The following is a 13823-nucleotide window of genomic DNA, read 5'->3' on the forward strand; positions in this document are numbered from 1 at the left end:
AAGTTAGAAAATGTAAAAATAAAAAAAAGCTCCCGAACAAGTTAGCTGAGCACGTCTCAAGCTATTTTTATATTTTCAAATTTCAAAATTAGTATTTTTAGGCATTCGTTTGAAAATATAGTAAGAATATGCGTCTACCTATCGCATAGAATTACTAATTTTGAAATTTTAAAATAAAAAATTCCACGTCTCAAACCGCCCGCTCCACCCGTCGCGCCTTCCCGGCTTCCCGCGACACGTGCCGCCACTGGGCCAGCCACGTACTCGCTCGCTCCGACAAGACGTCGCACGCGGCACGCAGAGCCGGACGCTCTTCTGAGACTCTGTCTGAGCGACCGCCGCGACCCGCGGCTAATCACGATGCTGCGGAGGACTCTTCCGGCGCTCCGGTCGGTGAAGGACGGCCTTGCCGACGCCGCCCGGCAGGCCGTCAAGGCCGACGCGCACTTCCCGTCGCTGCGCGGCCACCCGGCCGCGCGCGTCAACGCCCGTGAGGCCGCCGAGGGGCAGGCCCGGCTCGCCGCGGCGGAGGAGGAGAGGCAACGCGGCGCCAAGCCGGAGGCGACCACGGTGAAGGAGTTCCAGGTGTACCGGTGGAACCCCGACGCGCCCGGCCGGCCGTTCCTCCAATCCTACTTCGTCGACCTCGCCACCTGCGGCCCAATGGTACGTGTCGTTAATTGATCCTGTTTGTTGATTACTTCTTTCTGCGTGTGATTAATCGAGTACGTGTTGATTTCTTGTTGTGGATCTCTCGACGGGCCAGGTGCTGGACGTGCTGCAGAAGATCAAGTCGGAGCACGACTCGACGCTGGCGTTCCGGCGGTCGTGCCGGGAGGGCATCTGCGGGTCGTGCTCCATGTGCATCGACGGCGTGAACACGGTGGCGTGCCTGAAGCCCGTGGACACGGACACGTCGCGGGCGTCGATGGTCACGCCGCTGCCGCACATGTACGTGGTCAAGGACCTGGTGGTGGACCTCACCAACTTCTACCAGCAGTACAAGTCCATCGAGCCGTGGCTCAAGACCAAGAAGCCGCCGCCGCGGCAAGGGCGGGAGCACGCGCAGTCGCCGGCGCAGAGGAAGAAGCTGGACGGGCTGTACGAGTGCATCCTGTGCGCGTGCTGCAGCACGGCGTGCCCGTCCTACTGGTGGAACTCGGAGGCGTTCCTGGGCCCCGCCGCGCTGCTCCACGCCTACCGCTGGGTATCCGACAGCCGCGACGACTACGGCGAGGAGAGGATACAGTCGCTGTCGGAAGGGTGGGACAAGATGTACAGGTGCAGGATGATCAAGAGCTGCACGGCGACGTGCCCCAAGAGCCTGGACCCCGCCGCCGCTATCTCCGCCATGAAGGCCCTGCACCAGCTCCGCAAGGCTTGACGATCGATAGACAGGGAGTGCTGGCCCTGCATGACACGCCAATGCAAGTGGCTAGCTTGCGATGTGACGAGAGCGTGCTGCATGTGCATGTTGTGATCTGGGAATAAGAATGCTCTGCGGATCTCGGGCTGCTTGCCTGTACGATCTAGCGAGTTTACTGTTTATGTACTCATATTCTACTTTCTATTATTTCTTTTTAGAACGCAAATTCGAGTATGTACTCAATCAAGTACTGATGGTTTCTAGTTTATTTTTGAGAAACTTTCATCTAGGGAGTAGGGCTTGCCATTTGAAAAAATATTCAGCGCTCAGCGCCCCCCCCCCCCCCACACCCACCATGGTGATCGGACGACGATGACACAAAATCTAGGCCATAGCACCACCGTCATCAACAATATGTGTGGCCAACGAGTTAGCCCTAGGTGAAACAATGAAACAGACATATCCGTAGTAATGAGTGCCCAAGCATATACAATATCATCCACACATGGATCAATGGAGTCATAGATATCTAAACCGAGCAATAGTATCTTTCCAAACCAACTTGTCACACGGTTTTAAAGAAAATGGTGTTACATTTCTGCCACTCGCTCGATTCAATTCTACATATTTGCCACTTAAAAAACTCTTGACAGCATATTTGCCACCGAAACGGGCTTTACCCCATGATACATGGAAGTAAATCCTTTGACTTTATAAACGGGTGAACAATACCTATGACTTTACTCCGTTGTGACCTGTTGGATTTGAAATGGGTGGTTAAGATCTAGCGATACAGGAATAAAATAGCACTACTACAGTACCATGCTATAGTAAATATAAGCCTGTCATTCTCATGCGTAATATTCGTGGTACAGCGCTCCACTGCAAACTATTGTTCATCTTCTCAAAAAATACTGTCCATGGGTACTGTTCATCCATTCGTAAAGTCAGATGATCCATTTTCCTGATACATGCCATTGGACTAACAGATAGAACAAACACATTCGTGTTACGCAAATGCCTCTCTTTCACTCCTCCCTGTCAGCGCATTGCTCAGGTTGGCCGCTGAAGGGGAGCAATGGTAGGGGGGAGAAGAAGATCAAATGAGGGCTTTTTTGTCATTTCCTTGTATGGGACTATTTTGTTTTAATCGTGAAGAAAATGAGAGGGAGATAATGGTAGACTCAAAGTAGTGGCAAACGGATTGGATACTTGAATTTTCAGGGCAAATTTCCAATTAGAGGTCAGAACCAAGAGAAACGACTAGATCTGAGCATGGGCCAGGCCAGGCTGGGCTAAAGAAATGGTTAATGTAGTCAACAATAAGTATTAAAAGGTAGGGAGAAGAATATTTCCCGGCTTCACTAGAGGCCATAGGACTCGAGACAAGCTAAGATCTACCCAGGCGCTCGAATCCGGTGTCATTATCTTCAATGTAGGAGTCAGAGTCGAACTCTCGACCGAGCAGACCACAGAGCTGAGAGCTCGTCCAATCAACAATAAGTATCACCATAGACCATAAGTTCTTATAGAAAATTGGGCATCGGCCGGTGGCACTACAAGAAAGAGCATGCCATATTTTTCTAATGTGATGCAACTTAGTTTCTTGCTTCAGTACAATGTAAACTTGAGGTGATTGCTTTAATTTTGCAACAACTGAGCTATGTAGATGTGAGATAATAAACACCCTTTGGACTTCCTGATGATTTAAAGATACACTATTCTTTGAGGGACTACGATTATTTGCGAGATCTTCTTGCAGTATGCGAAAGGTGTGGAACTAAATCTGACAAAAATAAGAGAGGCATGTCATCTTTTCTCCATTGTCTGATTCATTCAGTTTGTGCTCCAACTCAAAGGCAGATCAGGTAAATTGCTTTAAATTGAATCTGAATTCCAGATCCCAACAAAGTCACATTGGTGCCACCTCTCTTATACTATATATATATATATTTACATTATATTTTCTTACAAATTCTGTTAATTTCAGACAATTGAAGTATGCTAGACAGTATTTAGGAAGAGGCAGCTGGAGCTCCCTTGTGGCTTATGCGGTAGGAAATATCCTCCTATCTTCATGATTCTTTGGTATAGCCGTACAGAAAGTTCTGTAGCATCAAAGTTTAGTTTTCTCCTAGGAAGAACTTTGATTTATTTCAATGTACACCTACGGAATCAAAGATATATTTTTAAATGGAGCTTATATCAAAACGGCCTTTCTTCCGTTCAGTCGATGTATAAAGCTTTAGTGAATCACAATATATGTTACATTACTCTCAATATTCAAAACACTATCAAATTTTTTTTTAAAATTGTGGTGTAGATCCGGGAAACACGTATACGTGTAGGAACAACCATATCCGTATCCGACATGGCATCGGATACGGATACAGCTCGAATACAACCCCAATACGTATCCAGAGAGTATCAAAAAATAATAATAATAAATGAAATTCGAATACCTAGGCGATACGACCCAGCCCACAAAGGCTCATGAATCTGACCCAAGATAGCATCCCTCTTTGACCTAATCCAGCCGATGCCCGCGTGATGGCTCGTCCACTTGTGAATCCAGCCGCCTCTCGATCTCTCTGTCTCGATCGCGACCGCATCTAGCAGAGGCTACGCGCTGATGACTGGCCGCGATCGGCGACAACCTACCGACGGTGAACAGCGAGCGGGCGAGGATCTCCACCAGGCCAGCGAGGCAGCATCATCGCCTGACCTGCAGCGGCGAGTCAGCGTCGTGGACGGTGAGCACCTCCTCCTCCTGCAGCCGGCGCCTGACGCTAAGTTCTCACCTTTCCCCTTTTTCCCTCCCGATTGGCCGATCCAATGTGTAGGGTTCCTCTTTCACCTTTTGCCCTCCTGATTTGCAACAGCCGGCAATGTGTAGGATAGTTAGTACTTGTAGTAGTACAATATGTCTCAGGTTTAAGCTAGATTAGTAGATATTACCGTGCAAGTAATTGAAGTTTAAGGAAATTTTTGTTTTCTTAGCTAGTTGTTGGGTGGCCATTGTGGTGGAGGCATATGGTGTGATGTTTAAGCATCATGAGCTAATCACTATAACCATAATGATGTTGCATTATATTGGAAGTCACCCCCTTTTGACATTTCATATATCAAACTAGAACCTTGTTTGGTAGTGAATTTGCTATGATAAATACATTATACTCAAATTTTCTCTTTAAATTCAGATGACAACTTCTAGTAGTTGTGGTGGTGCAGCCTCAAGTGCTCGATCCATCACTGACCTCAAGGCTCCACTATGGGATCATGTCATAATTTTAGACAAACCGGCTACAGGTGGATACAATGCTAGATGGAGATACAATTATTGTTCAATTGTAAATTTTTGTAGCTACACAAGAGTGCAAGCTCACTTGCTGAAAAAGTCTAACAAGGGAATTAGTATGTGTCTGAATGTGACAATAGATGAGTTTAGCTAGATGATGAGAGAAGTTGCAGCTGCTAAAGAACAATTAGAAAGATCAAAACAAAGAAGTGTGTCCTTGTCTAGTTCCTCATCCAATAGCAATAAGAAAAAGCAGAGTGGTCCTCCTTCTGCACTAGAGAAAGCTTGGAAAATGGACCGACGTAAGCACATGGATGCTTTAATTGCAAGAGCATTTTATTCGGGAGGTATGCAATTGCAATGCAACACATATTCATTGTTCAACTACAACTGCAATTTTGCAAGGCCATTGCTTGTGCCAATTCTATTTTACTAGTGGAGGATGAAATTGGAGTTGCAGCATGTTATCTCCTTTATGGATTATCATTTCCTAAATTTGATACTGTTATCATGTTATGTTATTATGATGTAATAGAACTTTAAGTAGAACCTGAACTCTATGGCTTATTGTTGTGATTTGTGAACTGCTTTGTGCTATTATGCTATGTCAATCTCAATATATTGTGCTATGTTGTGACTTGTAAAGTTGTGAACTTTAGTATGTAGTAGCTATATTCTATGCGATCTGATTGACTGATTCTATAAGAGAAGAAAAGCCGACTGAAGTGGAAGGTTCCTCATCGTCAAAGGTGATGTAATTCTATCTGTTTTTCCTCACTTCTCTACGCTATGCAGTATGCACTTGTGGGTTGTAATTGTAAGTTGTAACCTTCTTTTTACATTCTTTTTCAACCTTGGCTGTTGGCTACTTGGATCATCGGAATGGTTGTTGGAAAAGAGAGAAGAAATTGCACAAAAACAAGATAATTTGTTCCTGCTATTATTATCATATATATACAGCCTCTGATCTGCTCATCTTGCTACTTGCGTGCGCCTCTATTACTTTTCTACTTGTGTTCTCTTTGCCTCTGTTACTCATGCTGCTCCTGCTCTAGTACATGTTTGGCGCTCTACTACTCTAGTATTCTTGGTGGCTTATTGTATCACGTGGCTTGCTGATTATGTACCATATTAATTTTTTTTTAAAAAATAGTAAACTTATCCGTGTATTGGGTTTTTTTAGAAAAAATAACGTATCCGTATCGACCCGATACCGATACACGTATCCGTATTGGTGCTACATGGGTGTAGATGATGCTATCATCTAGCTTTTAAAAAAATTCTGACAAGTGCTACATAGGTGTAGATGATGCTATCATCTAGCTAAAAAAATTCAAACAAGAATATGACCTATAAATAACAAAGAAAGATAAATTGTATTTTTTTTATCATTGTATAGGTAATTGTTTATGTTGAAATTTTTTGGAGCCCTATATTATAGTATCACCTACACCATAAATATTTTTTAAAAGCTTTCATGATAATTTTGATAGTGTTTTGAATTTTGAAAGCATTGGAACGCTAAATTTTAATTTTTTAAACATGTTGCTCGTTGAGTGACAGACTTCCAACAGGCGACAGGAGTATAAAATTACAAAAATTTCATAACGGACGCATATATTTGCATATTTTGGATTTAAAAAATAAAAAAAACTGGAGCATTTATAAACTTGCTGGGCCACCAAAGCGCCGCCAGCCCACATAACGAACATTCTTGGGCCACAAGAAGGTCAAGCTCCCTTTCTTGGACCAGAAGTCGCGCACGCCCTCACGCCACCCGACAGCCCCAAGGCCGCCCAAAGGTTTCTTTCCATTCCGGCGCATTTCCTCTTCTCCAACCTCCCTTCTCCCCCTTCCTTCTCCCCTGCTCCATCGCCTCGCCCCCGTGCCCGGCGCCCATGCTGACCCCGCGCGTCCTCAAGCTCTCGCTGCTCCGCCGCCTCCGCGCGGCCGCCGAGCTGCCCCCGCCGTGGCGGGCTCGGTACGTCTCTCCCTTTTATCGGTTCTCGCGCGCGTGGTGTTGTTGTGCGGCCGTGCCTGCGCGCGCCAGGTGTTTGCGCTAATGCCGCTGCGAGTGGCGCCACCCCGCTACGGCGTCATCGGTTGCTTTCAGACGGCGTTGGGGTTGGCTGGAGTGGGGATTTGAGATTCGTCTTCCTTAGTTTGAGAGCGCTGTGGAGAGGAGCGGGGAGGATTCGGGTGGAAACACGGTTTAGTCTTTCATGGGAGTGAATTGGGGGCACCAAGTAGCACGAAGTGGATGTTAAGTTTTTGGTTGATGCGAGTAACCGCAGTATATGCACCCTGCACATTTTTTTTTGGCGAGATCGTTATGTGCAGCATTCTGCTGGATGCGCTACCATCCTGCATTCTCATTCGCCCCATGTTGCCGTATGCCGACTGTCGACTGCAACTGCATATTAGTCTGGGATCTGCTTGTAAATGTGATTAAGCGATGTGATTCAACTACCTACAGAACTAGTTTTTAATTGCTGGGTCTCTTTGTGACCATGCTTTATTCCTAAATTTGCTTGTAATTTGGCTGTCAAGGATCTGAGTCACTTGCTGTTTGTGTTAGGTTTGTAAATGCGATGCATGCATTTTGGTTGAGGACTCAGATTATTGTATGTGGCTACATCATGGTATGACTACGAAATTGCACCCTGCATTTGAATGGCAACTGTGCCATTCCACTTGTAGTTTGATTTGATAAATGATATTTTTCTTACTTCCCCTTATAGATAGGTGGTATTGTTGACCTTGTAGAATTGGTACTCAAACATCAGATAAATGCTTGAATGGATTGACTGTTATCTTTGTGTGGTCACTACTGCATGTGTGCACACGTATATATTTTTCGCTTTTGCTTGTCTGATTGAGTTGTACTGATAATTTTGGGAATTTTCTTCTGCAGGGTGATCCCTGTGCGGAGTTATCATTCTAGAGGTTATTCTAGTGGTGGAAACTCCAAGTTTGACAGGCCAATGAGACAGTTTTCTGAACAGAATGAGTCAAGTCCTCAGCCATTGATATACTACATTGTCGTATGTTGTTTCTTTGAACTGCCTCATCTTCTTTTCCATAGTGTATTTAACCATGATATTATCTACAGTCTTGTTTAATGCCACGTGTACTGTAATCTGGCCTAACTGAATCTTTAGCAGTATTCTACATCCACACTTTTCTAACTGAAACTGTAGCAGCATTCTATGTTACCATTGTTCTTCTGTTAATATAGTTGGTTTTGCAGCCATCTGCTCTGCTAGCTTTTGCTGGACTAGCCACTTTTGTTCATTACAATGATGAGAGGCGTGCGGTTCCCTTAGGTATTCAAAAGAATTTTCCAGCACTGCAGCTTTGTGTTGTTTTTTTTATGTTACACATATCGATTTTCTCTGTTTCATCTCAACATGTTGACTTGTAATAGGTTGATGAAATTCCACTCAATTTAAGTCTAGATGATGGTAATAGTTCTGCCGGATGAGATGCTCTGTTGTGCTGTATACACGGCATCTGATGAACTTCTTGATGGTGAATTTGTGTGTTCTTGTCATTTAGTCTATTATGGATACTGTTACGGTGTTACCTTTATTGTACATGTAACATTTTGGAGTTACCATTGCTGCTTTTTGCTAATTGCTGGGATGATCATTGTTGGATAAAACAAATAGAAATTGCATGACATCAAGATTTTTTGTGTGCAGTAGCTTAGCTTAAACAACCATTGATTTACATAAGTTCTTTAGTAGTGTAATACTGTAATAATTGTGCTCTCTATTGCTGTTTTGCATTTTGTATCATGGTATTTCAGGTGAAGGAGCAAGACAGACCAGCGTTCCCAAAAGGTGTACTACTAATAGACCTGCGATAGGAGGTCCATTTAAGCTATATGATACAGAAAACAATGTGGTGACTGAATCGAAGCTTCGAGGAAATTGGACTCTGATGTACTTTGGCTATACATCATGCCCAGATGTGGGGCCAGCAGAAGTTCAGAAGATGGCTGATGTTATTAAGCTTTTAGGTGCGTTGCTATGTACCAGATCTTGCTTGTTTCTCAGGAATACATAGTTGGTGGCACATTATGTATTGAATCTGTTTATTATCTTCTGTATTTTTCTTTTACACATTTAGTGATTAGCACCTTATATAGTTTCCTACATACAATCTTCTGTATGCGCTCTGTGAGGGTGTGTATGCATGTTTAATTTATCATATTCAGGTTAAGTTAAAAACAAAGTTTATCTAAATTGGCTACGTCCTCAGTTTATTCAGTGTCTCTATGACCTTTCTCAGCTGTTACCAATGATCTATGATCTTTTGCTATAAAGTAAATCGTAGACTCATAGTTATGTCCTCAGTACTATATACTTAGTCTTGGCTTCTGTTAGTCATGGTCAAGTTTCTTACCTACTCTGCCAGCTGGTTTGAAAAACTTCCTGTAATATAGAATTAGCTTGCAATGAATAAGTTTTGTTGACTCAGCTATGGGCACTATTGATTTGAGATCTTCATAATTTCTTACGGTGCTTAATTTTTGTTTACTAGAGTCAAAGTATGATACCAAGATTACACCACTCTTTGTCACTATTGATCCTCAACGCGATTCACCCGTTCAGCTTAAGGCATACCTTAGTGGTAAGTTATTCTGTGCTATTCGGATCTGAAACATTCAAATTTTGACCTATGTCTGCAAGCGATGATTTTGCCTCATTTTAACTGCAGAGTTTGACCCAAGAATAGTAGGACTAACAGGCTCTATCAGTGCAGTAAGACAGATTGCACAGGAATACCGTGTTTTCTTTAAAAGAGTAGAGGAAATTGGTCAGGACTATCTTGTAGAAAGCTCTCCTAATATGTAAGTGCACATGGAGAGAATATGTGCACATTGCCATGTTGATAATGTTTTCAGAAATTGACCATCTGAAGTTACAGGTACTTGTTAGATCCATGCTTTGAGACAGTAAGATGCTTTGGGGTTGAGTATGAGGCATCAGACCTAGCTGTGGCGATAACAACAGAAGTCCAGAAAGCATCTGTGTCATCAACGAATTAGTCTAGGAGGTATTACTGCTTGTCGTTTATTTGTTTTGTTAATTGCACTTGTGTGATATGAAAGCAAAACTAGGCCTGTTTATACATTTTATAACCTTTTCCTTTCAAAATGTAAATAATTAGCTGCATTGATAATACTTAATAGTAGTTTTCCAACATTTATTTTCTTAGTAACTTTTGAATTGAAAATGTGTCTTCTTTTGCTAGTGAATTGATAATACTAAATCCATCGGCAACATGCTTGTATTGTTTTTAGTCACCATGTTACTTGCCTACTGCCTATATACATCAGACCAACAATTACAAAGTTTCACTATAGTTATTCTGTATGTTCCATTGGCAGCATTATTGCTACCTTTGTAGTCTCTGGCGTTCAAATTGTTCTGTATCCATTTAATTTTCATCTTGCAGACTGGCACATAGTGAAGACCTTCTTTCATTTATATTATGATCAAATAACCCGACTTGAAAGGCTCTATCTGTTCTTATCGTCAAATTCTTTTGATTAATGATTTAATCATGATCATATGTGCTGTGGATTTCCATTCTATTTCTCGTCGTGTAGTGATTTAAATATGTCATGCATAGCAAGATTTATTTTCTGTGAAGAAATGTTTGTTCATGTCATAGTCCGGCTCATAATAATTTACAGTTGACCTGCTAACACATCTTTGCTTAAACAATTTTGCAGGGCCTAACATGGCAGTATCAGCAGTTCTCTAATCTTTGCTGTGAAGCACCTCGCCCCTGTATTAGTGCTCACAAAAGGGTGTCACGGTGGGCCTTCCTTTTAGCTCTGCCTTCAGCCAACCGATTCAAGCTCCTATTCCCCTCTTGCCGTGTAAGATTCGAGCATAACTGTACAGAATGACATTCTTCACGTGACGAAGTAGCTTCCGAGTTACAAATATTACAATTTTGCGACCAGTGGATGGTTTTTACATACTGCAACCTTAATCTGCTTGGCGTGCCAAACAACCTACAGAGCAGAGAGCAGGTTCTGTATCATAGATTCATGAAGTGACTTCCCCCATTTCGACGAACAGGTAAACGGGAAGCTTTACAGCACTGTCCATGTTACGCCATGTGTGGATCTCATCAGAGGACAACTGTAATGTACGCTTTTGATTTGTCCCCAAATTCGCTTTTCACGGGACGGAATGCTACCTTCCGGTTCCTCTTTTACCTTTTCCTTGTGCAGGTACTCGATATGTGCATTGTGTCTGCCCCCGGCAGGACAGAGGCCACCTGCCGCCATTATGCCTGCCCAAGGGGAGTCGGCACACTCATTTCATATTCGCTGTGTGCACTAGGTGTTGACATATTGTGACAGCCTTTTTTTCTCTTGAACTGTTGGAGTGAGTAGAATTAGGCCTGTAGGGTAGCACTATCAAAGTCCTCTGTGTGCTCGTGCGTTTGGTGCAAACTGACGCCTGCACACTGCAGTTGAGTTTTAGAGCGAGATCTTGTGGTAATCTTGCGATTGCGACCAAGCAGGTCCCTAGGATAGCTAATGAACGCCGGGGCCAAAAGGGTTGCATACCTCGGTAGCCGTGCGGAGGATTTTTTTGGTTGGTACTACTTGGAGCGGTAGTTCTTGGCCCCGCATACAGTCTGGCTCTGCTGCTCTGCAAGTCTGCAGCATACAACAATCTATTCTTCTTTGAAGAGCCTGCATTCTGTTTGCGCAGGAAACAACAATCTGTTCACCTTTGCAGAACCTGTATTCTGTTGTGCTGCCTGTAAGTTGCAGGTAGTCTGGCTGGCATCGATGCCACACTGAGCATGCCGTCTCAAATTGATGCCAAATGGAGACGACACGGGATTTCGATTACATATCGTGGTTCATGGAGTTGGTTTTTTTTTTTTTTTTTTTTTTTTTTTTTTTTTTTTAATTATCTCAACGCACCCTAGTGATTGTGGCACGACTGAGCCTCTCTTCAGAAGAATTTTAACGAAAAGTGTGCTGATTCTTGCGAAACTCGTGTAAAATTCCTATGCAGATCATTTCACGATACATTCACCGGTGAGGTGATCTGTACAACAAGTTCCACCGCCGCGACGTCCTTGCCGGTGGTCATCTCTTCCAGCTCCGGCTCCTCGCGAGGGGGTCCCCGCCGCCGACGACCCACGTCTCTTTGGCGATGTCTATTGACAGCTTCAGGAAGCCGGGCGCCGTGCTCATGAACACCAGCTCGTCCCTGTCCTCCTCTGTACTACCGTGACCGTCCCCCGTGACAGCGTCCACGCTACTCTTCTCTTGCTCGACCTCGCTGGCCGGCGGCTCCCCTGTCCCTCTCCTGGACATACCCTTTGCCGGCGCCGACCGGCACCGCATGAGCAGCAGCGCGTTCGGCGGCGGCGCGGGGGAGCAGTCGTCCGTCACCTTGCTCTGTCGCTCGTCTTCTTGGCGGTGCTCTTCGTCGTCTCCGGAGTCTTGCTCCATGGGCTCCTGGCCCCCTTCCAGCACCATAAGCCACTTGGAGAAGACGCTCGCCGAGGCGCTCCCGCCGGCTCCGTGTTTGCCTTCGTGCTCCTCCGCGCCGTCGTCTTCGTCGTCCGTGGAGGAGTCCACCGCGCCGTGGAGAGAGCCGAAGCAGCGCGCCTTGAGCCGCAGGCTCCGGAGCAAGCCGCCGAGGAACGGCAGCGCGTCCCTCCTGATCCCGACGCCCTCGAGCCAGCCCACCTTCTTCCTCCGCCCGTGCAGCCGCTCGATCTCCTCCACCACGGTGAGCCAGCTCCTCCCACCGCCGCCGCCATTACTGTGCTTCGTCGCTGCCGTCGCGCCCGGCTTAGCCTTCTTGGGCCGGCCGACCTTGATCTGCCCGGCGCATGTCACCTTGGGCGACTGCGGCTCGCCGTCGTCCTCCGCCTTCTGCTTCGCCTTGGACCCCTGGAACATCGGGCTACTAGCGCGCCCTCTCCCGCCACCAGCAACGCTCGCGCCCGGAAGCTGGAGCTGGCGCCGGCGCGCGGCGGCCGCCTTGTCCATAGTGCTCCGGGACGGGCTGCAGATGGGCTTGGGCATCAACGCCAGGTGCTGCCGCGTGGGGAAGCAGACCAGCAGGTCCGTCGGGGCCGTGCCTCCCTTGCCACCGGCTCCCCCTCCCATCGCCACCGCCGTCTTCCTCATGGCTCCGGCTCGGCTGGCGGCGAGACGGCAGTAGAGCTGCACTGCTGGAGCTAGACGAGCAGGAGCGGTGGCTTTAAAGGAAAAGGAGGCGGCGCTTTATAAGAAAAGAAAGCGCGCGGAGGGGAAGGGGCAGGTTTGCTTTGCGCTCGCTTTTGGTGGGTGCTCTGCTCGCTCGCTTTGCATTGCAGGCTTGCAGTCACTCCGCCACCCCGGATATGGTTACTCTCATGTACTGCATAGCTACTACACGTCCGCTAATATATGGATTTGAATTCCATATATCAGCAGCTATGCAGTACGTTATAGGATTCCGTCCCCGCCATCTTTTTTTTTGCCATGGATGTCTCGTTTTCGTCTTTTCCTTTCTCTGCATGACGTGCCTTCAGTTTTCTACCTGCCGCATTCAGGACGGCCTGCATTTCATCGAGAGAGCGACAGGCAAAACAGGGAATATATCGAGACATGCAGTTTTGTCTCTCGTGCAGAGTTCTCCGGGGCTGCAAATTGGACCATTTCAATTTCCGTTGAGTCTCAGTGATCCGTCTGTAAAAATGTTATCCGAGTTATTTTAGCATAAATCTAGTGAGTTTACTGGATATTTCCAAGACATAAACTCAGGTAAAATTTGGCAGAAGGATGTTTCAACCAAGAGTGAACATGTTACCATTCAGTCGCGGCACATCGTAGGTGTGGCTACAACCAGCAAGGGTTCGAGGAAGTTGGAATTACCCAAACTTAAGCTGTTCGAGTATCCAAGATACCCGTATACTTAATCTTTATGTTTAAGGCTGTTTTGGAACACAAGTGTTTTTAACTGAATTTGAACTCAGTTCCTACAGAAATCGAGGAAAATTTGGAAGCTCCAAACGGGCCTGGACTCCTTTTTTATCTTTATGTTTAGCCTACAACTGTGTTTACTTCTCTTTCTTAAATCTCGCTTTCGGTGCCTTGCCCTGTAAGATGTCATGCTG

The 13823-nt window shown here is 45.6% G+C and overlaps 3 protein-coding genes across 5 annotated transcripts; 2 read left to right on the forward strand and 1 right to left on the reverse strand.

The window, feature by feature from the left end:
• The first annotated feature begins 360 nt into the window (after window positions 1–360).
• On the forward strand, window positions 361–1563 carry LOC133902302 (succinate dehydrogenase [ubiquinone] iron-sulfur subunit 2, mitochondrial-like). The gene is made up of 2 exons (XM_062343903.1): window positions 361–666; window positions 767–1563. The coding sequence occupies exons 1-2, from the start codon at window positions 361–363 to the stop codon at window positions 1382–1384; spliced, it is 924 nt and encodes a 307-aa protein (XP_062199887.1). The 3' UTR covers window positions 1385–1563.
• A 4884-nt stretch (window positions 1564–6447) lies between these two features.
• On the forward strand, window positions 6448–11614 carry LOC133902303 (protein SCO1 homolog 2, mitochondrial-like). Of its 3 annotated transcripts, none has more exons than XR_009906850.1 (9): window positions 6448–6645; window positions 7579–7708; window positions 7915–7990; window positions 8476–8688; window positions 9213–9302; window positions 9390–9522; window positions 9600–9728; window positions 10411–10560; window positions 10766–11614. XR_009906850.1 is itself a non-coding variant. In XM_062343905.1 (9 exons), exons 3-8 carry the CDS (start codon window positions 7649–7651, stop codon window positions 9718–9720), a joined length of 693 nt encoding a protein of 230 aa, XP_062199889.1. In that variant the 5' UTR covers window positions 6501–6645; window positions 7243–7306; window positions 7579–7648; the 3' UTR covers window positions 9721–9728; window positions 10411–11614. The 3 variants fall into 3 exon arrangements, 2 of the variants coding, with proteins under 2 accessions (XP_062199888.1, XP_062199889.1); XM_062343905.1 differs by adding an exon at window positions 7243–7306 and having other exon boundaries at window positions 6501–6645; window positions 10411–11614; XM_062343904.1 differs by having other exon boundaries at window positions 10411–11614.
• A 127-nt stretch (window positions 11615–11741) lies between these two features.
• LOC133901950 (uncharacterized) lies at window positions 11742–13091 on the reverse strand. The gene has a single exon (XM_062343508.1). The coding sequence runs from the start codon at window positions 12850–12852 to the stop codon at window positions 11797–11799; it is 1056 nt and encodes a 351-aa protein (XP_062199492.1). The 5' UTR covers window positions 12853–13091; the 3' UTR covers window positions 11742–11796.
• Between the last annotated feature and the right edge of the window lie 732 nt (window positions 13092–13823).

This window comes from Phragmites australis, chromosome 20 (assembly GCF_958298935.1).
Source record: "Phragmites australis chromosome 20, lpPhrAust1.1, whole genome shotgun sequence".
NCBI classification, from domain to species: domain Eukaryota; kingdom Viridiplantae; phylum Streptophyta; class Magnoliopsida; order Poales; family Poaceae; genus Phragmites; species Phragmites australis.